The following is a 26,257-nucleotide window of genomic DNA, read 5'->3' as shown; positions in this document are numbered from 1 at the left end:
CAAATTTGAGTGGATAGTTACATTGTTATGATCATAAATAGGTTTTTGCGGCCGTCTTGGCGGCCATCTTGAAAAACAAAAGACAATTTTTCGGAGGTCCTATTTCGGTAAACTTTTGATATGTTAATAAGAACGTGCTACCCTACCAGTAGTTGTCTGCATATATAAGCCTGTACTGACTGCAAAAGCAAATTGGGAACAATACTTCTCGCATCTGGAGATGTATATTTGGAGATACATGTACATGCATATACATATTCAATGAATAAGAACGGGAAAAGCTATAATAGAATGTCTTCGACTTCTGTATTGATAAAAAATATACATCTCTAAAATAGTCAAATGCATCACTTTCTTGCACAAAACAGCACTCTTTATTGATACCTTTCACATATTTTAGATCTAACATTAGTATTGACGATGTTATAGATGTTTGTACATTAGAAGTCTTTTCAGATAAACACAACGAGAAAAAAAAGCACAAAACACAAACAAGGTCCTGCAAGCAATAAATAAAATAAGAATTATCTCACAAAGTGTTTCAACTATATAAAATACAGCACAGTACTGAAAGGCACTTCTAACGAAACACTGGATTCTCAAAAAGGGTTCAAATTGTTGTTTGAACACATTCAGCGGCATCATAAACTCTCCCCCGAACCTTACTTCTTCGATCCTTCATATGACCACCAGGTTCCTTCAATATATTGATAGTGTTGAAACAATGTCGGTCGAATGTTCTACAGCTGCAAACCATTAAAAAATGTTAAGTTACATTAAAATAAAGTTTGAATGCTATTTACTCTGAAATATTCTGCATACTATTGATATAATTCATATCGATTATATTATTGGGCTTTAAGCCGTCGTATCAGCATTCCACCTTCTGCCACAGGCTAATACCGCTGTCCTAAGACCAATAACAAAGTCAATATGAAGTCATCACATTATAATATTATTCAGGATGGTAAGATTTCACATTCCTGGAGTAAACATTTATCATATTCAATGTTTGATTTAGTACTGTCCAGTTGACAAATATTATATTGTGAGATCAATAAGCTCCAGTAGAACAGCTGTTTTTGTGTTCAGGCGGAAATTCTATGTTTGCCTTCAAGCCGATTTCAACAAATTGGGCGATAATAACTTGCCAAGAGCATTATTATAATATAATAATTTGGACCATTTTCCTCGAATGTGTTTATCATAGGGGAATAAGATCGAATTGCACTCATTGATATTTCATTGTTTTCTCTTTGATCAACTATGGCATGCGTAAGTATTGAATATTTTATGTGTGTTTTTGTAAATATATAATCTAAACATTGGCAATCACAAACGAGCTCCTGTATTGAATAACAGAGAAAATAATAAATGATAAACAATAAATTCATCCCCCTGTATGAAAAGCCTGATGCACTTGTGCAAATAAGCTTTATTATATCCGCTCCAAGTTTGTATACAGCTTTATACTATAGATTCGACGTTGATGTTTTGCAGTCTGTCAGTTGACACACACTTCTTAAACAGTTTTCCTTTTAATTGAACAGAAAAGAACAGAATAGTTTATTTCGTTTAAAGCATATACAGCTCATCGTCATTAACATACATATCAAATAATCGCATCACTTTAAAGTAGCTACGCAACATGCACAATTTTGAAGAATGAAAAATGTACAAAATTTATTTATTTATTTTCATCAATTATCTTATTGTTTATTTTATACTTGTATATGGTGTTAAAAATCAAAAGTTTTGTACAGGGAATTTCCATCATTCTTAGTGAGATATGTATTCGATATTGCAACAGTATTCATTTAATATGATGGTGATTGTAAATTTTCTATATCTTCATTTTCATCATACTTTCTATGCTTTCAGAACATCAAGAAAGGACCATGTTGTTGTTATTTTGTCTTAGTTATCTCTATAAAAATAATTAGGATGATAAAAAGTGCACACATCTCGACCTGTGCGTTAAAACACACTATTATAAATTTGAATGGCTTGTGTTCAAACTTGCGATTAATTACAGAAATATATTTTAGGTAATAAATTAATTATGTTTAACCTACTCACACGTTGTGCAACCCTTTTTTAATTCTTGAAATATCAAAGGAATAATAAAACAAAACATGTAAATAAGTAATACATATTGAAAATTTCATACGATTGCGAGCAACGATTATTCATGCACAAACAGTAACTATTACATCGACAAACATTTATGTTAGTTTACAAAAGTCATGTTTGCTGTAAATTAATAATTTTAGCATCAAAAATGAGGATAATAAAACATATACAATACACACATAGCAGCTTTACAATTTTACAAAAAAGTGTGTTCATGTTTCCTGTCATGATCTCATGCTCTAAGTTTAAAAGTCTTCCAAATTCATATTATTTTAACAATTTTTGCTCGGTCGTGTGCAAGATTTCTTCTTCTGTCCTTGCTTCACAACATTCAAATGTTTAATAAGATCGCTATTGCTCGTGTTTGATTTTACACATTATGATTTCATAGCATCGTTGTGGTGCGTTCTTTATAGCATTCAATTTTTTATAGATCGCAATTTATTGTGTTTGATTTCTCTTGTCCTAGCTTCACAGCATTAAAATGCTTTGTTAAATCGTCAATTATCATATTTAATTTCTTCCGTTATTGTTTAACAGCATTCAAATGTTTTCTTAATTAGCTATTTCTCGCGTTTGATTTATCGTGTCCTTGCTTCACAGTATTCACATGTTTTGTTACATCGCCATTTCTCGTGGTTGAGGTTTCCTGTCAATGCTTAACATCATTCAATATTTTATTACATCGCCATTTCTCGTTTTTAATTTCTCCTTACCCGGCTTCACAGCATTCACATGTTTTGTTAAATCTCCATTTCTCGTTTTTGATTTCTCACGCCATTGCTTCCCAGCATTCAAATACTTCGTTAGATTGCCGTTTCTCGTGTTTGAGTTCTCGCTTCCTTGCTTTACACCAACATTTCTCATGTTTGATGTCTTGTGTTCTTGCTTCACAACATTCAAATGCTCCGTAAGATCGCCATTTCTCGTGTTTGATTTCTCACAACCTTGCTTTACAGCATTCATATGTTTTGTTAAAAAGCCATTTCTCGAATAGAACAAGGAGAAGTTTGAAGCGATGGCAGCTATGGGAAGTGCAATCACTATTAGTCCATTCACCGCGCAGACACCACCAACGAAGTAGCTCAGCGTTGTCGTCGGATAGAAGTCACCGTAACCCACTGTCGTCATGGTGACGAGGGCCCACCACATGGCGTACAGTGGGTTCTTGAACGTGTCGGTCTCTAATTCAGTGGAGAACATGATTGTTCCATAGACGATCACGAGGATGGAGAAACTGAACAGCAGCAGTACAAGCTCCGAGAAACTGTGGCTGATCGCCAACAGAAGGAGATCGAAGTCTTTGTACAATTTTCGCAAACGAAATATGAATATCAGTCTGAAAACACTGATACTTTTCATGATGAGGAAAAATTTCAACAGTTGATTATTTCCAATCATATGTGATTTATTCATCTCGAGTCCCGAAGCAGTGATCATACAGATGCAGAGAAGTATTTTTGCTACGTTGAACTTGCTCCTCAAGTACTGACTTTTACTGGGACAGGCACAAAAATGCACAATCAGCTCCACAATGAAAACAGTCATGCAAAATGCGTCGACTGCGAGAAGGGCTGGGTGGGGGTCGGTTAGACCCAGTAAGAGAAGTATCGGGGAATATTTATGCTCCAAGTATGTTTTCAATTGATTAGGCATGTTGAAGAATGTGTAATTCGGAACAGCGTTGGTATTTGGCTCAATGTAGAGGTCAACTCTAACTCCAACCTGCGTCCAAATGGTGAGAACTATGACACTGACCACCACAACAGCTAAATAGATAAAACACCAAACCTAAAATAATAATAAAACACATTTTTCTTGCTAGTTTCTAATTTATATTTTAAACAGAGCTTAATTGTGTCAATATTGCCAGTAAATCGTTAAACATTATATTTTAAATGAAATATATTGAACACCTTGAACACAATATATCTATCAAATTTAAACAAACAAAAACTCGCACTGCACAGAACAGAATGAACGAAAATTTTCAAACACAATAAACACTATTACCCGATTTATACGTAATTAAATCATATCATCCCGTTTATTTTTTTATGGTAAATTTTATTTCTGAACACAATAAAACAAACTGTTAGATACAATAGGCCATTACATATCGACTCTTTCTTAATGTGTGATAAATCAATCCCTAAAACAATTCTTCCAAATTAGTATCAAGGCTTTTCTTCCCATAATCAACAAAACAAAGGAAAGTATAGATTCATGAATAATGACTTAGACATAGCTGGTTATTTTTAATTTCTCCAATCTATGACACTGCTTATTGAAATTTATCATCGTAGAACTATTTCGCTATGCTCAAAAAGCAATTCGTGTAGTACTATGTATAAAGGACGCTTGCAAGGTATTTTAAAAAGGCTTCCTTTCCCACACTACTTTGTTGTTATATTGTGATTATTATGTCATAGGTTGAATAATTCAATGTTAACTATTGATTTTTGCTCACCTTTGCAGCAGTGGATGAATTTGATTCTTCTAACAGTAACCATAGCGATGATGGTGCCGATGAAGCTTTCCTAGTCCTTCCAATATTTCCATTGACATTCTTCTTATTTTCTTTTGCTATTTTAGTATCAGCATCATTTGAATTGACGTCATTATATGTGACACTATCCCATGCTTTAAAACTACTGTTGGCAGATGGTTCCGTAACCGTAGAAATCTTAGCAAGAGGATTTTCGTGACTCCGTTCGATCAATATTTGTAACGTATCTATGTCTTCCTGTCCGTCATAAAAGTGTTTAAAACAACACAGTGGCAACAGCTTGATTGGAATATCCCAGAAGTCGAGCTCTGTTTTGAACTGGTTTGGGCAGACGTCTTTCGGCGCATGCAACTCCCCGTTAATATAGGCATTCAGTATGTATCTGAAGGAGACAGCATCCCTGTCAAAAATATAAATACCCGATTTCCTGTCGTATTCCTCGCATGAGTCGTTTAAGTTCGCCAAACGACTGGTTGGGATGTTCTGCAATGTACTTTTCTTTGCCCTGAACATAGTTCCACTGATGTCAAGTCTGACCGTGTCATTCATTGTTTGTTACTGGTAGGCTCCTGCGTGCAAAATATGGATTTACACTTTCAATTTCCCGATATTACTCAACCTTTTAAATGCTCCTCTAATCAGCTTTGCATTATGATACACTGCGATTGGCTACTCTGGTTCCCGATCTTAACATTAAAATACAGTAGTAAAGGTCTGGCATAAACTAAATCCCTTACGGTAACACCGGTTTAATTATGTTTCGCGGCATAACGTTATTTTTATACAAGAATAATTTAAACGAATTTGCAAATACGTATCATTCCGGGCAGGGTATTGGTTAACGCTTGTGTTAATTAAAAAAGCGTAACTTTTTGAGTTTATTGATTTGGTTCAAATATTTTTATAAAATTGAATTATTATTGAAACAAAAACCAACAAACCCGGAGCGTATTAGTTATAACATTAACATTAAAAGTCGGATCAATATGTAACTTGGTATTTCAAGATTACCCAGAACGGCTTTTGTGGTTCTCTTTTCCTTTTTGCCAGAGTTTTGTCAGTTTGGTGTTTAAGAGATTATTTAGTGTGAGGCGTAGTTCTATAAGGGCTTGCGATGTTTGTATATTATTTTTGCCTTTTACTTATCAAGTGATTCATAATCTTTTAGATTCCTTTTCACATAACAAAGTAACCTGTGTTGTGATTTATTATGACTTGTGTTGTTTTTTTTTGCTTAATGGATTAACAACCATTTTGTCAGGTGTTTTACGACATGTTCGGGAAAATCATAACCTATTGTGGCAAATAACAGCTAATGATTCTTTTTTTAATATAGTGACACAATTAAAGCAGGAACTTGAATATTAAAATTTACCGTTCTTGTGTAGTATGTATTCAACCGTTATGATAGTGTTAAACATTTCCTTTTCTGTGCACATGCGATTAATAAATGAAATAAATATTATTGGGGGTTACTCACTCGTTAAATGCATTATTTTATTCGTTTGTGTCCATGTTCTTAACAAACGAAGCTGCCATTTGGCACATCTTTGTATTAATGACATTTTATTAATATTTCATGAGTACTCTCACTTAAAATGCGCTGTTTATCAAATATTTGTATGCGTTTTTACATGCTGATGATAGGGTAGCTAGAGGGCATTTGTACATAGAGCGCCCGGTCTGCCAATAATATGTCTATGATAGCGCCATGAACACAGGGAGACCACTAATGATTACAGTAATCCGGATGCTTTCGTAGTATAGTCACTTGAATTATATAAATTTTCTTACGAAATTATTTAAAAGAAATAAGAATAGTCACTCACGTTCCTGAAACGACCCCGTCCTCACGACGCTGTCAGAAGCAACTAAAACTCGATATATGTGAAAGTTAAATTCTCAGCATGACTTTCACAAACATATTTAATAATGAAAGCAGGAGTAATTGTATATGTGCAATGCACTTCGTTGAGATCTACTACCTTTAAGTTTGTAAGATATTCTCCGGAAAAATGTAAATATAACGCATAAAGAGGGAAATAACTATAAAACATATTGAACGCAAGTGCTATCACTCTTGTGCACTGCATTTCCCCCAAATAAGATGTATCTTCTCTTGAAGTGTCAAGTCAATACCTTTTATATTTTTCGACGTTTGCATCGGACAACAATGAAAAACAGAAATAAGCAAAGGTCAATAACTCTAAAACTACGGGAACAGAAGTAACAGTTGTTATGCACTGCAATCCTTTCATACAGATATACCTTAAGTTTCAAGTTAATAGTTTGTTTAGTTGCCAAGATATATTCCATTCAAAGTATGTTCCAAAATAACAAAGGGGCAATAACTCTTAACTATGAAAGCAAGAGTTAGTGTTAATTCATTTGGATCATACACTGCAACTCAATACATATATGTCATCTCTTGCAGTCTGTAAATCATGTTGGTGAATCAATAATGCAGTATGTAAAATATTTTTTTCTATTCGTATAAAATCCCTTTCAAAAATCGATTACTATATATGCTGGCATAGTTGGATATTTCTCTTTCCATGTATTACTTAAATACTTAGTACATATATTTACTTAGTGCACATTCATTTAGTTTTTGTTTTAATGTTTGCCGAAAAGGATGTACCGGTATGTAATAAATACGGAATATTACGCTAGTCAATTGTTCCAAGAGTTTGTATCACTCGAGTGGCATGTGTGATGACGTAACACACGAGAGGCGGCGCCTCGAGTGTGATACGAAATAGCACAAGCCACGAGAGCGATACAAACTCTTGGAACAATTGACTAGCGTAATATTCCTTTTATTATATACAGCAGCTAACGAAAACAGTTAACAATTGTATTTTTTACTTTAACAAAACTGACAAAACAATGACTAAAACGGTACGCCATAGTTTATTTTAGACGCGTATTAATACAGTTTATGTAAATTAACGTGTAAACATTCGAACCGGGAAAAGCTTTCCGACACGCTAACCTTAACGCCATCGTTAATTCAATGTTTATAACAATTAAGTTGACAACTTTAATCCGATGTTTATAACAAAAACGTTGAAACAATATACACTTCCACTTCTATCTTCCATGTCTGTATCGAAACTTAGTTTAAACCACACTATTTTTTGTATTCCTGTCGAAATATACATTTATGCTCGATAAACACACACTCCAAAATAAGTTTTGAATTCGATCTCTGTTTTTAACAAATATTTTACTGTTAAAAAACACCACGTCCGACAGGTCCTTAAATTCCATAGAGTTTAGATAAAACTTTTGTGTTTCGTCACAGAAATGACGTCACACGATGTACTACGTAATATATTTCGTTATATAAAATATTTCCATTTTCGATGCGCGTAATTTGACGTCATTAAATGGGTCGAAGTAGTCCGGCTAGTATGGTAATACGGAATTGGAAACAGCGAGTAGCGTAATACGGGATTTTTAATTTCAACGATTGATACAACCTGTATTTTGTTAAAAGCATTAAACAGGTTTATAATGACTAATGTATACTACTCATATTCCTGTCATTGTCAGATTAACAATTATAATATAGACTTTGTATGCGTATCGCCTGCAGTTACTTATAATATAGGATCAATGAAACAATTATTATATAGACTCTGTCTTCATGTAAATCACATTCAGTCACCTATAATCAAGCAATAAGCAACATTACAGTGCTTATGTTTTTGAAGAAAAATGTTCATTTACACTCGATGGTATTCGAAACACATCATAATGTGTAACTTATTGTCCATCCGAAAAATTGTGTCGTAGTTCTTGTCATGTTAAGTTTGTGTCATAGAGCGACAGAAAATAGTGGCCGGACAAGGGCGGTTATCTCAAATAAAGCTTTTCTGAATGAGTTGTGCACTGCATTGAGAAGACGATGTATGACAACGGATTGCTAAACAAGTCTGGACAAGCAATTTTTCAATGAGAATCAGATGTTAGATACACAATTGGTGAGCGTGCACATCCATATATGTTTTATTTACTTAACTGACGATCGAATCGTACATAAAACAACTGTTACAAGCCTGACGATTAGCATACACAGCTGGCATGACAATACAGGCTTTAACGTTCATATGGACACATTTTTCGTAGAAAAATAATTACATATGTTTTTCCTCAAGAAGCATTGGTTTGTTCCAACCTTATTTTTCTTCAGGTCAATGAGTACTCAATTATCTGTGTGCAGTACTTTCCCATTTTGAATCATGCACTTTGCATTTGATTTACCTATATTATATCTTCGTTACAGGTTTACGATTTTAAAGAACGAAGCATTTTTGTCTTAATGTAAGTTGAAACTACTTGCACAATTTATTTCATAGAAGAACGATTTGAATATTAGTAACTCTATTTTCGTACTCTTGGAATAAAACATGAAAACATGAACATGAAAGAGGGATGTTTGATCAAACTAATATACTATCTTTAAATGATATTATGAATCAAATGTTTTTTTATGTACTAGTGTGGTGATTTTCTTTACTTTCATGAAAAGTTATAATCGTCAAAAGCATGCCAAGTAATGTTGATGGCCGTCTATAAAGCAGTTTGTACCGCATTTAAATGTTGAAATATACCATTGATTTCACCATTTATTAGCTTGGATTCACGTGATAAGTTCCTTACCACTAATAAGTCACTCAGGGTTTGTTATTTTTATATATATAATATATCTCAATATGTTGACTTATCCTTTTAACATTAAAAAAAGCAATAACTTTACAAGGCGACCCCCCCCCCCCCCCAGAAATGGAAACTTTTACGAGACAACTAAACCTATACGTTAAACTACAGCACAGCTGTTAAATTTAAAACGATTTTCATTACTTGTTCGTTATGCATTTCACTTCAGTAAACACTGCTTTTTAATTTGTTTTATATAATGTTCTTCGTCTATTTCAAATGTTGGTTTAAGATAACGAGACTAAATATTGACATTCGCATTATTAACGAACATGTTGACGCCAATACCGGTACGTTTATTCGCGTTACAACAATTATTTACGATGGAATAAAAGTCTACTTTCTCATAAACGCACTTCCTTTCTGGAAATGTACATATGTTGATATATTTTTTTTAAATGCTGGTTAAAAGTTTAAGAAATAACATGAAACACAACTCGCGTGATCAACTCGTTAACGATCTGACCTGATTCAAGTATGACATCTTCAGAGAATGAAGACACACTTTCGCGTTGGACCAATTAAATCACTCGTGTGTTTAAAATGTCGGCCAGTTGAAATGTAAATAAAAAGGTTTCAAACGGTACTGGACAGTTAGTTTTGATGCATAATGTAACGGCAAGAACGGTAAGAATGTTTTTTTAAACGTTTTATTGAATTATGGTACCGAGGTCCGTGAACCTTGCAGGGAAAATGCCCTTTACGCCGTGAAGATTTCAGTCTTGGGTCGGGTAAGGTTGACGACGAGTAGGTCACGCGAGTTGTTTATCATCAGATAGGCAAGATATGATATATCATTGCAAGATAAATATGTACATTTCCAGAAATTACATTCATTTCTGCGTTGAATAAGACCAAGTTCATGGAAATCGCAGCACAGTTAAGGAAATTATGGCTTTTCAAAGCGATGTATGAGTTTTTATTGAAAACACAAACAAAATAACAGCAACAAATAAAACATATGTTGAACATTGTTTTACGTAGATAATAATAATCAAATACAGTTGATAGAAATATGTATACAATAGTTATACAATTTACAACCGCAAGCGTATGTCATAATCTGATGCTTACAGATGAATTTCAGAACAATTATTCCATGTCTAATTAATTATCTTTAAGCTCCAGACAATGGCATGTGTTCATTACTGCATACATGTTATTTATTATTAATTAACAAGTACCCTGTTGTGCACACATCAAGTTTTACATTCTGAGTGCCGACGAGCAGCACATTCTATAGCCATAGAAATAACACAAAAGAAGACCTGTTGGCAACTACGTTTGTATCAAATATGATCGATTAGTGATATTGTGTAAAAGAATTTTATAAATAATGAACGAGCCGCGCTTTATGAAATTCTGACTTAACGCATGTTGGTTAAGCATCGTCCCAGGTTAGAATCAGGGAAAACATTTTCTTCTGTAATTGCAATTCGCATTTACATGTATAGAATGTCTCTTCGTAACGAATAGCAATTATAGGCGGCAATTGTCTGTATAGATAAGCCTGTACTGACTGCAAAGGCAAATTCGGGACAATACTTCACGCATCTGGGTCTGGATTGTTTGTTGGTTATCATATTTGGGTACATCTTAAATGAATAAGCACATGCAGAGCTATTATATAAATTCTTCTACTTCTGAATTGATTAACAATATGCATTTCTAAAATATTCAAATGCATCACTGCCTTGCAAATACAATTAATGTATAAGGATACTTGTCCACATACACTTCAGACATATTATTTGTCTTAATATGTAATCGATGTTTGTACATTAGAAGTCTTTTAAGATATACACAATCAGAAAAAACACACAAAACACAAACACGAACCTGCGAGCAAATGAAAAATAATATCACAAAGTTTATCAAACATATACAATAAAGCATTGAACTGAAAGAAACATTAAACGAAACACTTGATTCTCAAAAAGGGTTCAAATTGTTGTTTGAACACATTCAGCGGCATCATAAACTCTCCTCGGACCTTACTTCCTCGATCCTTCATTTGACCATCAGGTTCCTTCAATGAATTGATTGTGTTGAAGCAATTTCTTTCAATTTTCTACAGTTGCAAGCCATTTAAAATATATTTAGTTATATTTAAATAAAATGTTGATGATATTTACTCTGAACTATTTTGCATACTATTGATATAATTTATATTGGTTATATTATTGGGCTTCAAGCCGTCGTATCAGCATTCATCCTTCTGCCACAGGCTAAAACCGCTGTCGCAAGACCAATAAAAAAAGTCAATATGAATTCAACCTACATTATAATACGATTCACGATGGTTTAGATTTCACATTCCTGCAGTAAACATTAATACTACTCAGTGTTTCATGTAGTACTGTCCAGTTGACAACTATATATTTTGAGATCAATAAGCTCTAGAAGAACAGCCGTTTTGAGTTAAGGCGGAAATTCAATGTTTGACTTCAAGCCGAACTCAACAAATTGTGCGATAATAACTTGCCAAGAGCATGATTAACATAATAATAGGGCAAATTTTACTCGAATGCGCATATCATAGGGTAATAAGATCGACTTGCGTTCATTGATTTTTCTTTTTTTCTCTTTGATCAACTATGGCTAGTATTGAATAATTTATGTTATTTTTATAAAATTTAAATAATTTGTTATCACAAACGAGGTCCTGTATTGAATAACAGAGAAAATAATTATTGATAAACAATTATAGTGGTATAACGAAAATCGTGGTTCGATACTCCGCGGTGACAAGTTTTTTTCGTCTATTCATTGCAAACCGCGTTGAAACAGAATTGTTCACCGTCAAATGTACGCCATACATAATATTTTACATTTTGCTTTCGCAGGAACTGGAATCGCTACTCTCGGATCACTTTGGAAGGACACCCGCAAATTCCCAAGAAATACATGAAGAAACATCCGAAGACAGGGATGAACAGTCTGACTTTCCTTTAGAAGAGGAGTGTGAAGTTGTCATTGGGTGTCGTGCTAGGTTGTGCCTATCCTCTGTAGACCATGATTCTGCTGAATGTAGCAGCGATGTAGAGTATTAAACCCATAATGAAGAAGTTAGTGCGAGAGATTTTATTAGAAATGGATGCGGCTGTCAATTACGTTGTAATACAAAATTCAGCTATGAGGACGTCCTCTCCCATATGCTTGATGTACAGGCGTTAAAAACCCAAGAAAAGGAGTTGAGTATAATGGCACTTCTTAAGGTACCAGACACCGAGAGGAATTCCAAGGGTGAAAAGCGACTGAGGATTCGGCCAACATTTCGGGTAAATGGAATGGTAGTATGCCGACAGACATTCTTACTATTGTATTGTCTTTCTGTAGACAAACTTAAGGCACTCCAAAAAACATGTTCGTGAAAAGGGTTTTGTGCCGAGAGTCCACGGCAATACTGGAAGAAAACCCGCTCATGCCATTTCATATTACGATGTTCTGCGCGTCCTTCGATTTATACAGAATACGTCTAATGAAAGGGGTATTCCTCAGCCTGCTGCTCCGCGAGGCATTGACAATTTCTCTCTTGTTTACCTGTCTGCGGAAACAACCAAATTGGCCCTGCAAGAAGAATACTCTACAACATGCACAAATCAACAGGTGCGTGCTCTTCGACTGACGGCCTTCAAAGATGTGTGGCTTACTTGTTTGCCACATGTCCGCATCGCCTCACCAAGAGACAACGTATGCGCAACGTGCGAGAAAATGCGCCATGGCGTTATGGATGCAATAACGGAAGAGACAAAGCTGTTGGCAGTCGACGCATTGAAAACGCATATTCTACAAGCGCAAACGGTAAATAAAATTTAATAAATTGTTTTTGCTTATCGTGAACACAGACATGCTTTCTAGTATTTTTAAAACGGACCAATCACGACATCAACACAATGATCATCTAGAAATATCAGTAACTTATATCCTGAAAAACTAACTGCTTCAAACCTTTATCACACATGCCATCGTGGTTAGTTTAAACCTATTTATTTTAGCTCGATTGCATCGAAAGCCGTAGGCTTATATAAACACTATCGAGTCCGTTTCCTGGGACTATAACATATACTTGGTGTCTTTGAGGGAGATCAGAGGAACGCTCCCAGTGGGGTTCGAACCCATGACCTCCCGATCGCTAGGCGGACACCATATCCACTACGCCATGGCGATCTTGGTACTGGTTGAAATTGAAAACATGAGCATACACAACAATGCATTGCTTCTAGAAATACACACACATAGTTTTGTAATAGAGTAGAAAACACTATAACAAAAGAAAGGAATGCTCATTATGAGCAACTCCTTCTTTAAACACAATTTGTTTACTAAATAAATTTACTCTTAACTATTCATTAAAATTATATGATATATTTGCAGTTAGTTGTATTTTACCTGCCTTCAGACCAGCCTAAAAAAACCACATACTGTAATATTTATATCGAGCTCTATATTTTAGATTCGACGTTGATGTTTTGCAGTCTGTCAGTTGACACAAACTTCTTAAACATATTAAATGAAAAGACCAGAATAGCTTATTTCGTGTAAAGCATATACAGCTCATCGTCATTAACATAAATATCCAATAATCACATAACTTTAAAGTAGCTAAACAACATACATAATTTCGAAGAAGGGAAAATCTACAAACTTAATGTAACAGGATAATTGTTTACAGAGAATATTACCACGCCACAATAATTAATTAATCAATTTATTTCCTCTTAAACGGCAGAGGTATAAATGTTTCGTAAAAATCTAGTTGCCATCTCTAAAGATTCTTTACACTTAAAGTGATATTATGGGCATTTTTCACTGTTGAATTGAGCTGAAAAGAATTAACAGGTCAAAAGAGTAAGTTCAAATTTGGTTACTGACCAATTATCTGCAACTCATCTTGCTACCAGTTGTTTATAAAAATATATTTTATATTCGATATCTTACGTGACCCACCCAGTCCCGTTAGGCGAAATGATCCTTAAAGCAAAATTGTGTCTGTGTGTCGTATAAACGAATCTGCACTTAAACTAAATTTAGGTTCACATTGTACATGCGTGATCAGTTGTCAAACGAAAGTACGGTTGATATTCAAATGTATTATTTTTCTCTTTGCGGGATATTGTTTTAGTATGTTGATGCTACATTAACAAAAACAAGTGTATATGAAGTGAAAACACCAAAAATAAACAACGGTTGCGATAGACACCTATAAACTGTTAGATGCCAATAATATCACTTTAAGTACTGAAAATTAGTCAAAACTGACCACACACTTTTCGTCATATGATTTAATGAGACTTTTTAAGCAAAATCAATAGTCTTCTACGCAACCGCACATTTAAAAGATGGAATATATGGTAATTATCTTCATATTGTGGCCTTCTTCCAAAAACTGTTTGAAGTCTTTGCTCATGCCCACTTGTTAAAATATTAACTTTATCATATATATCTAGACATTTATCCATATGACATAGGAGCCTCAACAAAAACTGTCTACAAAATATTAGACAAAATTGTCCATTTGGCGAACAAAACATGATATTGTTATATGCACACTACTTTAATTGTGATAATTGCAAAAGAAGCCGTCAATGGCTTAAGTAAATATACATACTTGAATGAGTAAACGTGATTCAGACAGTGGAAATAAATCTTGAAAAAATCTCACACATGCTTAAAGTGATATTATGGGCATCTTACAGTTTATAGGTGTCTCTCGCAACCGTTGTTTATTTTTGGTGTTTTCACTTCATATACTCTTATATTTGTAAATGCAGCATCAACGTACTAAAACAATATTCCGGAAAGAGAAAAAACAATGCATTTGAATATCAACCGTACTGTCGTTTGACAACTGATCATGCATGTACGATGTGAACCTAAATTTAGTTTTAGTATAATTCTTTCATACGACACAAAAACACTATTTTGTTTAACGGATCATTTCGGCTTAGAGGACTGGGTGAGTCACGTAAAATATCGAATAAACAATATATTTTTTATAAACAACTGGTACAGAGATGAGTTTCAGATAATTGGTCAGTAACCATATTTTAACTTACTCGTTTGACCTGTTAATTCTTTTCGGCTCAATTCAACAGTGAAAAATGCCCATAATATCACTTTAACAAACCATAAAACAATAGTAACAACAAAATTACAGTATAAAATATTTAGATGAACGGAATATCATTTGATTACTTTGTATTGTAAATACTATTGTAAATGTCAACATTTCTGCTGGATGATATAGTAATGAAAATAATAATATAGTGTCAAAAAAGTGCTTTGCTTAACAGTAAAGTATTTTAAGGTAATGAATAATTTATGTTTTATCTACTCAGACGTGTACGGGCTTTATTTTAATTCTTGAAATATCAAAGGAATAATATAACAAAAAATGTAAATAAGTTATACATATTGAACATTTCATACGATTGCGAGCAACGATTATACATGCACAAACAGTTACAATAATATCGACAAACAGAGGTATGTGAAATTGGCTGTAAGATGTTAGCTGTTCATCTGATGTTTAAAATAGAAATGCATAGCTGTACATTGGGTGTTCGTCAGATGTATAAAATAGATATTCACAGCTGTGCATTGGTTGTTCATCAGATGTTTAAAATAGAAATGCACAGCTGTGCATTGGGTGTTCATCATATGTTTAAAGGGGCATTATCACGTTTTGGCAAATTAACAAAATTGAAAAAAGTTGTTTCAGATTCGCAAATTTTCGTTTAAGTTATGATATTGGTGAGGAAACAGATATACTGAACATTTCCCATGCTCTAATATATCCATTATATTCATCTTTTGACGATTTAAAAGCCAGAAAATTATAAAGCGTTGCAACGCAAAACGATTGAATTATTTGGAAAGTTCTGTTGTTGTCGTTTTATTTTGTGAAACTACGAAGATTGCTTATATAAAGTATAAAATACGTCCTTCATACATACTTGGCAGGATGGCCGAGCGGTCTAATTGGTTTTTACTCCAGGACGCCAAGGTCACTTGTTCGAGCCCTGCTGCGGGTTACCTTTTTTTTCGTTATTTTTATTTTTCTTCTTGATGTTTTACTAGAGCTTTTTACAATGTGTACTTTTATCAATATAAAGAATTTAATGACAAACTTCAAAATAGGCCTTAATCTGACGAACACCCAATGCATAAATATGCATTTCTATTTTAAACATATGATGAACATCCAATTCATAGCTGTGCATTTCTACTTTAAACATCTCACGAACACCTAATGCACAGCTACGCATTTCTATTTTAAACATCTGATGAACACCCAATGCACAGCTGTGCATTACTATTTTAAACATCTGATGAGCACCAAATGAATAACTGTGCATTTCTGTTTTAAACATCTGACGAACATCCAATGCACAGCTATGCAGTTCTATTTTAAGCATCTGATGAACACCCAATTCACAGCTGTGCATTTCTGTAAAACATATACAATACACACATAGCAGCTTTACAAATTCGCAAAAAAGTGTGTTCTTTTGACCTGTTAATTCTTTTCAGCTCAATTAAACATTGTAAAATGCCCATAAAATCACTTTAACATCATTCCATATTTTATCACATCGCCATTTCTCGGTTTTAATTTCTCCTTACCCGGTTTCGCAGTGTTCACATGTTTTATTAAATCTACATTTCTCGTGTTTGATTGCTCACGCCATCGCTTCCCAGCATTCAAATGTTTGGTTAGATTGTCGTTTTTCGTGTTTGGTTTCTCGCTTCCTTGCTTCACACTATTCAAATGTTTAGTTAGATCACCATTTCTCATGTTTGATATCTCGTGATCTTGCTTCACAACATTCAAAGGCTTCGTAAGATCGCCATTTCTCGTGTTTGATTTCTCACAACCTTGCTTTACAGCATTCATATGTTTTGTTAAAAAGCCATTTCTCGAATAGAACAAGGAGAAGTTTGAAGCGATGGCAGCTATGGGAAGTGCAATCACTATCAGTCCATTCACCGCGCAGACACCACCAACGAAGTAGCTCAGCGTTGTCGTCGGATAGAAGTCACCGTAACCCACTGTCGTCATGGTGACAAGAGCCCACCACATGGCGTACAGTGGGTTTTTGAACGTGTCGGTCTCTAATTCAGTGGAGAACATGATTGTTCCATAGACGATCACGAGGATGGAGAAACTGAACAGCAGCAGTACAAGCTCCGAGAAACTGTGGCTGATCGCCAGCAGAAGGAGATCGAAGTCTTTGTACAATTTTCGCAAACGAAATATGAATATCAGTCTGAAAACACTGATACTCTTCATGATGAGGAAAAATTTCAACAGTTCGTTATTTCCAATCATATGTGATTTATTCATCTCGAGTCCCGAAGCAGTGATCATACAGATGCAGAGAAGTATTTTTGCTACGTTGAACTTGCTCCTCAAGTACTGACTTTTACTGGGACAGGCACAAAAATGCACAATCAGCTCCACAATGAAAACAGCCATGCAGAATGCATCGGCTGCGAGAAGGGCTGGGTGGGGGTCGGTTAGACCCAGTAAGAGAAGTAGCGGAGAATATTTATGCTCCAAGTATGTTTTCATTTGACTAGGCATGTTGAAGTATGTGTAATTCGGAACAGCGTTGGTATTTTGCTCAATGTAGAGGTCAACTCTAACAACAACCTGCGTCCAGATGGTGAGAACTATGACACTGACCACCACAACAGCCAAATAGATGAAACACCAAACCTAAAATAATAAAAACATTTTTTTTTGCTTGTTTCTATTTTATATTTTAGACAGAGCTTAATTGTGTCAATATTGCCAATAAATCATTAAAACGTTATATTTTAAATGAAATTAATTGAACACCTTGAACAAAATATATCTATCAAATTTAAACAACAAAAAACTCGCACTGCACAGAACAGAACGAACGAAATTTTTCAAACACAATAAACACTATTACCCGATTCATACGTTATTAAATCATATCATCCCGTTTATTTTTTATGGTAAATATTTGGTCTGAACACAATACAACAAACTGTTAGATGCAATGCTCCATTACATATCGACTCTAACTGAGTGTGTGATAAATCAATCCCTAAAACAATTCTACCACACAATTATCTATGACACTGCCTATTGAAATTTATCATCGCAGAAATATTTTCCTATGCACAAAAAGTATATGTCAAAAAAATGTTTTTAAGTATTTTTCAGAAAGCTTTCTAATACAATGTAACAATTCCTGTAGTGCGATATATAGAGGCTACTTGCAAGGCATTTATAAAGTCTCCCTTATCCCCCTTCCCCCTACTACTTTGTTGTTATTTTGTGATAATTATGCCGTAGGTTGAATAAGTCAATGTAAACTATTAAATGTTTTGCTCACCTTTGCAGCAGTGGATGAATTTGATTCTTCTAGCAGTAACCATAGCGATGGTGGTGCCGATGAAGCTGTCCTAGTCGTCCCAACATTTCCATTGACATTCTTCTTATTTTTGTTTGTCATTTTAGTATAAGCATCATTTGATTTAACTTCATTTTCTGTGGTTGTGTCCCATGCTTTGAAACTACTGATGGCAGATGGTTCCGTAACTGTAGAAATCTTAGCAAGAGGAGTTTCGTGACTCCGTTCGATCAATATTTGTAACGTATCTATGTCTTCCTGTCCGTCATAAAAGTGTTTCAAACAACACAGTGACAACAGCTTGATTGGAATATCCCAGAAGTCGAGCTCTGTTCTGAACTGGTTTGGGCAGACGTCTTTCGGCGCATGCAACTCCCCGTTAATATAGGCATTCAGTATGTATCTGAAGGAGACAGCATCCCTGTCAAAAATATAAATACCCGATTTCCTGTCGTATTCCTCGCATAAGTCGTTTAAGTTCGCCAAACGACTGGTTGGGATGTTCTGCAATGTACTTTTCTTTATCCTGAACATCGTTCCACTGATGTCAAGTCTGAGCGTGTCCTTCATTGTTTGTTACTGGTAGGTTCCTGAATGCAAAATATGGGTTTACTCTGTCAATTTTCCGATATTGCTCATTCTTTTAAATCATCCTCTAAACAGCTATGCGTTACGATACACTGCGATTGGCTTCTCTGGTTCCCGATCTTTTCATTAAAATACAGTAGTAAAGGTGTGGCATAAACCAAATTCTTACGGTAACACCGGTTTAATTATGTTTCGCAGTATAACGTTTTTTTATACACGGATAATTTAAACGAATTAGCACATATATGTCCTTCTGGGCAGGGTATTGATTACCGGTTGTGTAAATTAATAAAGCTTAACTTTATGAGTTTATTGATTTGGTTCAAATATGTCTACGATGCATAATTTTGTTTCAAATGACCTTGTAGAAGTTGTTAAGAATTTGGCTTTACTGATAATTTCCAAAGGAAATTCACACTCCTGCAATTAAGGCACATTAAAAATATATGTTCGTTTATTAATTATCTTATTCGTAATCGAAAAAAAAAAGAAAAAGTGTTAACTTTTTTTTTCATAAATAAAAAAACACTGTATTACCGACATTGCGTTTGAACTGCCATACAATCCAAAAGCCTGCGTAGTATAGTTATCAAAAAGGTTCCTTGTTAAGTTCGTTTACCAGTATCTAGTGCAGTGCTTTAACTATTTACTTAGAACTGCAATTGTTTATCAAAGATATATACTAATTGACCGTAAACATTATTTCAAAACACATCACTACAAACGTTTTGCGAACGGTTCAGGTCTCCAACCATGCGATCCTCGTTTGTACAGTTCAGCGGTCTTCCAAAAGAGCCTTGCGACCCTACCTTAATAGCGATTGTGAGGATTTTCTGTGTAAGTTATATCAGCTTGACTGAAAGAACCAAAGAATAAGCACACGATTGATTTTAGTTTTGCTTTAAATGTACGAGTTATAAAACATATAGACGTTTTATATTGGGATTTGTAAATTAATACGCGAGATTAAATTCGCATAAGTCAATTAAATTGGAAAACCGACGCAAATGTAAGTTTAAAGGACTTACAATAAATAATGTTTTACGTAGGGAATGAAGGAAGACTTCCGGCACAAAGTTTAAAGTAAGATAGATATTTGGTAACCTAGCTGATCCAAAAAAAGTAGCATATATAACTAGTTGGAACTATTATTCATGTTAATATTAACGCAATTATATTAATTAAAGAATAAAGAACATAATTATATTCGTAACAAGTAATATGTCTTGTTCGAACTTCACATCTCAATAGTTTTTTTTTTAATTTTATTTTAAGGCAGTTCAATGCAATCAAACACTGAATATTTATTATTGTCAAAGTACACGAATTAGTACGTACTATAAGCGTTTTTTTTGTTTGCTTAATAAATATATATTAAAATCATTTTATTGAAATGAACGATTAATAATCGCCTGAAAATTGACAAAAAAATATGTAAATAAACCGTGTTGTAAACTGCCCGTAGGCATTCATCAATGGATTGGCTGATGTCAGGCTTTGCGTTTGGCGTACTTACATAACACCGTTTCCATCGAACACTCAGAACAATTCTAATTTACCTCTTTGTTCGCCCCCATGGTCTCAAATGGATTGATTTTACTTTGCGTACGATGCTTGCTCGTTAAAATGCGATTTTTTTTGTACCCGGTATATCATTTAGCGGTAGAAAATAAATAAATGATATATAATTATTTCTTTTAATAGTACTGAACTGGCTGTTTAGCACAAATACCAATCGATTATAGCATGTGAATATTTGAAAAATCAGTTTAAGTTCGTTTGTACAAACTTTTAAATAAATAATAATGCATCCGAAGGCAAATAGTTTTCAAACTTATCCGTCATTCTATTTGTGTGTCTGCACTTATTTATTTCCGCTTTATAATTAAACCAGTTTTCGTCGGATTTTTCAATTATATTCTAAAAATGTTTATGAGCTTAAAAGGGACGCAAAATAAAACAAAAACGAAATCTCATCTGGCACTAAGAGGTATTGTCCTTGAATAATTGCCCTTTTTTACAGAAATTGGGAGAGGATGTGCAAGGCGCTAGAATCATAAATTGTGCATACCTATTTTTAGAATTATTTTTCTTTGCGAATGATTGCACCTACATTTTGTCTGTATAATATCTAGAAAAAAAGGTATCAACTTAAGGCGTATGTGGCGAATACATTTCTTAAGGGGCTGGGTATTGAACAAGAACCATTACTCTTGTTCCCCTACTTTTTAAGTTTTTCCCTTTTTTAATGTGTGTACTTTTTTGCGGAGCATATCTTCAAAAGTAAAAGAGGTATCAACATGAAACTTAGTTGGTCGGAAGATTTTATTAAGAGAATGGGCAGTTTACAATATTAAGTCTTTCTCTTCTTTTCAGAGTAACTGACCTGTGCTTATGTCGGTACTTAAATTTTATCCATAACATACATCGTAAGTCTAGAAAAGGTACCAACCTGAACTTATTTAATAGGTAAATATCATGTAGGTAATATGGAGTACACGAGATCCATGACTATTAATCTAAAATGTTAGGAGTATTTCCATGTGTTAATTTATGTACTTAAATTTTGCCGGGAGCATATCTTGACAACTAAAAGAGGTATCAACTTTGAGCACTTAACGTAGACAGATCTCACTATGGGGCTATACACGCACAATTTTATGTTCCGGAGCCTTTATTGAAAACTAGAGGTATTAAACTGAAACTGTAGGTAGGTCAAGATCAATGGCTCTTGTCCCTTGATTTTTAGCGTTATACCCTTATGTTAACTTGTGTGATTTAATATTGTTTTCATAGTAAATTTACATAATAGCTATCCACCCAACGCCACTTTATGTTTAAAGTTGGATTTACGTCTGATCACGAGCACGGGCTGTAGGCACATGTCTAACTGTACGGGGATATTGAAAAACGAAGAGATGAGTAACATACGTTGTCTGAACACATGAATCTTGTTCTGAGAAAACTGAGCATAATGCATGTGCGTAAAGTGTTTGATATGTTTTTGAGGATTTTTCATTTAATAATTTAATAGTTTTTTAATAACCCAAAATTAGTGATATTCATCATGTTGATGGTACATATTATGAAATCCAACTCTACATATTTGTTTTGCCTGAACAAAGTTTATTATTTTCAAGAAATGTACACATTTCGTTAACGAATAGACTTCATAACCACGCAATTGTCATGATTATTTGAAGAAATTAATGATCCGCCTATTCATTTCCTTTGTTATGGAAATACTGTCAATACTAAGTGTAACTCAAAGTACACAGTTAAATATGGAAATTAATTCAATCATTAATGGGGGATACATGTAGAAACAGTTAATAAATATACCGTTTTTGTCTTTAATTGAAATTCTTACAGTTATTTTTGTTAATATGCCAATTTGTAGAGGTGAATAATGGTACCAAAATGTATCCTTAAATGAAGAATTAGCTAAAGCGTACATAGTGGTTTCTATGGGCTATATTATGTATTAAGACTTAAGAGTCATCTGTTACTAGTTGGAATAAGACATATGTGTTGGAATAAACGCTGTTATTTAAAAACAACACTTTATGTGCAATTTAGCTGTGCTTTTGTTCATAAGTTTTAATAAGTTATATAAAATAGCCTCCTGCATATACAACTACAACCTTTAAGTTGATTTTACTTTCAACAATATGTGTTAATGCGTTTTTAAAAATCCCGTATCATGAAACTGTATCAATCAATAGACTCAGTCTAACAAATAAAGTAAAAAAGATGACAAACACGATTTTATGAAAACAAAAGTCATGAAAAAGTGCCAATTGCACAATATTATAGACATAATATAACCAAGATGCATACAAAATATGAGATGCACTGCTGTCGAGAAAATCAACAACATGATATCCGTTCTTAGATTGATGCCATATCCAAACTTCACTTTAAAGTGTGATTGTAAATGGTGTTTTGCTAAAAGTAATCGTTTGCTGACAGAAACATGAAAAAAAAACTGAGCATAACAGTGTTGTATATAATTTATTTGCACTTTCATTATCAAATTGAAAGGGTGTAAAATATACTCCGCTAGATCACAAAAATAGAAGAAAAAATTACGAAGATCAGCGCATATCTTCAAAGGTTATACATTCGAATAACACATACTTTTGAATCGACAATACTATAAACTTTTCGGTAAAAAGTCTGTTCACACGTTTAACAGAATGAACAAAATAACTGAAAAACAAAAACAATAATACATATTCACAAAATGACTTTAAAGTCAAGATCATTTGCTAGCTATTACACTTTTACATGAACAAAAACAAAATATAACATAATGGCAGTGTACAAATACACACTCACCAAGGTTTTGAGTGCATATACACGCTCTTTTATTTTTGTACCACACTATCTTTGAAAGGAAGCAAAACCTTTATTTATTGTTAATTATCTCATGAAATTTCTTTGGGAAACATTTTATGAAGACACTAATAATGGTCAATTACTTTGACCCGCAAATGTTGTAGAAGCAAAAAGGTCATTTTTGTAATATTTTTTATGTTAAATATTGTGCAAAAAACTCTTTTAAGATATTCAAGTAAACTTAAAATTATTGTGTGAACCTTCCTTATATTTTCGTGATCCGCATTCGACCAGAAGGATGCCCATATTGTATTAAGAAGTAACACTCATGTTTAAATGAAAGAACCTAGAATCTTTTTATTTTCTTTCTTGAAACAATGCACGTGCCTTTCTGATGTTATGGGACGTAACAGACCGAGGAGTATGGCTCTGATCGTATTGTTGGACGCACCTGACCCAGATTCAAAGTTGGCTTGGATATGGTCAAGATATTAATCAAGCTTGAATCGTTTACATGGGCAAGATTTAACCTTGTGACAAAATTGTGATCACAAACATTCTGGATAAGAGTTATCAAGATTGAGTCATACACGCAGCTTAAGGACGTATGCTGCAGTTTTAATGATTTTTTTTTTAATCTAGAATTTGATATTTTCTTTGTATGAAGCTAGAACCATCTATTGTGAATAAAAATGTAAAATACAAATCATGGGTCACCGGTGTTTTTATTGTTTTATTCGCATTTAAACAACAAGCCTATTTCAGCCTATCTTTTTACAATACAAATAAGGTAATAACATAAAAAATTTAGTAAGTTAAAGAGAAAACTGTTGAAAACAACCTATATTTCTCTTAAAATATATCATACTGAGTCAATTTGACTGCAAATGTATTTTAAAAACAACATCCATCGAATAATTAATTTGTTGTTCTCTTTTCCTTTTGTTCAGTTTGGTGTTTAAGAGATTATTTAGTGTGAGGCATAGTTCTATAAGGGCTTGTGATTTTTAAATAGTTTTTTTGCCTTTAATTTATCAAGTGATTTAAAATCTTTTAGATTCCTTTTCACATAGCTAAGTTACTTGTGTTGTGATTTCATATGACTTGTGATTGTATTTGCTAAATGGATTAACAATCCTTTTGTCAGGTGTTTTAAGAAATGTTCGGGAAAATCATAACCCATTGTGGCAAATTGCAGGTTATGATTCTTTTTTAATATAGTGACACAATTAAAGCAGGAACTCGAATATTAAAATGTACTGTTCTTGTGTTCTCTGTATTCAACCGTTGTAATAGTGTCAAACATTTCAGTAAATAGCATTTAGCATGCGATTAATAAATTAAATAAATTTTCTTGGGCTTTACTCATTCGTTAAATGCATTATTTTATTCGTTTGCATCCGTGTTCTTACTTGACAAACGAAGCTGCCTTTTGGCACATCGTCATATTAATTACATGTTCTTAATATTTCAAAAACACGCAACTTGAATGCGCTGTTATTCGAATATTCGTATGCGTTTTTACATTCTTATCATAGGGTAAAGAGGAGACATAGCGCGCCCGGTCTGCCAATTATATGTCTATGATTGCACCATGAACAAAGGGAGACAACTTATAAATACAGTAATCAGGATGTTGTCGTAGTATAGTCACTTGAATTATCTATATTTTCTTACGAAATTATTTAAAATAAATTAGAACAGTCACTCACGTTCCTGAAACGGCCCCGTCCTCACACCGCTGTCAGAAGCGAAGAAAACTCGATAGATGCGAAAGTTACATTTTCAGCATGACCTTCACAAAAATATTTTATTATGAAAGCAGGAGAAATTGAATTTGTGCAATGCACTTCATTGGGATCTAACTATCTTTGAGTTTGTAAGATATTCAACGGAAAAAAAAAAATTATAAAAAGAGAGAAATAACTATATAGCATATTGAACGCAAGAGATATAACTCTCGTGTACTGCACTTTCCCTAAATGAGATGTCTATAAAAGACGTGCGGTAACACCAAAAAGTGATTGACTCGATCGTTTTATTAATTATTTATTATCGCCTATGATAAACAATTTAATAAAAAAATTAATGCATGCCGTTGCGACGATCACTTTCTTGTGATCTTCTCGGGTATTTTAAAAGATCTTTTAGCCATGTTTTTAACGCTGAAATGGTTGTTTGTTTGTTTGTCAGATAAACTGTTAGAAATATGACTGTTAAATATCCATCCATCTGTATGCAAATTCATTCATTGCCGTTTACTAATTTTGAACGCATCTAAAATGTCGCAGCCTCCAGCTAAACGCAGACGCGTAGAGCTTACGTTAGAGGATAAGATAAACCTCATCGTGTATCTACAACAATCTTATTTGTGTCGTTATTCGCCTGTATGACAAATGCCACGTACGTACATGTATAAAGCACCACGCTCACTTTGGGATTAATCAAAACTAGTCGGTATGAATTTTTTTGTGCTTTTAATCGATTAAAAACACATTTTTAAGAATGCAATTAACATCATCAGTACCTGCGTACAGTTATCACATGGTACATGTAAATGTATATGGTT

The 26,257-nt window shown here is 33.8% G+C and overlaps 2 protein-coding genes across 2 annotated transcripts; both read right to left on the bottom strand.

Moving 5' to 3' along the window:
* Window positions 1–2,603: 2,603 nt before the first annotated feature.
* Window positions 2,604–5,191, bottom strand: LOC127865607 (potassium voltage-gated channel protein Shaw-like). The gene is made up of 2 exons (XM_052405474.1): window positions 4,909–5,191; window positions 2,604–3,902 (listed from the first exon to the last, which is right to left on the bottom strand). The coding sequence occupies exons 1-2, from the start codon at window positions 5,189–5,191 to the stop codon at window positions 2,803–2,805; spliced, it is 1,383 nt and encodes a 460-aa protein (XP_052261434.1). The 3' UTR covers window positions 2,604–2,802.
* An 11,743-nt stretch (window positions 5,192–16,934) lies between these two features.
* On the bottom strand, window positions 16,935–17,957 carry LOC127865602 (potassium voltage-gated channel subfamily A member 3-like). The gene has a single exon (XM_052405467.1). It carries the CDS (start codon window positions 17,955–17,957, stop codon window positions 16,935–16,937), a length of 1,023 nt encoding a protein of 340 aa, XP_052261427.1.
* Between the last annotated feature and the right edge of the window lie 8,300 nt (window positions 17,958–26,257).

This window comes from Dreissena polymorpha, chromosome 2, assembly GCF_020536995.1.
Source record: "Dreissena polymorpha isolate Duluth1 chromosome 2, UMN_Dpol_1.0, whole genome shotgun sequence".
In the NCBI taxonomy this organism is placed as follows: Eukaryota; Metazoa; Mollusca; class Bivalvia; order Myida; family Dreissenidae; genus Dreissena; species Dreissena polymorpha.
Note: the sequence above shows the minus strand (reverse complement) of the source record. Positions and strands in the feature narration are given on the sequence as shown.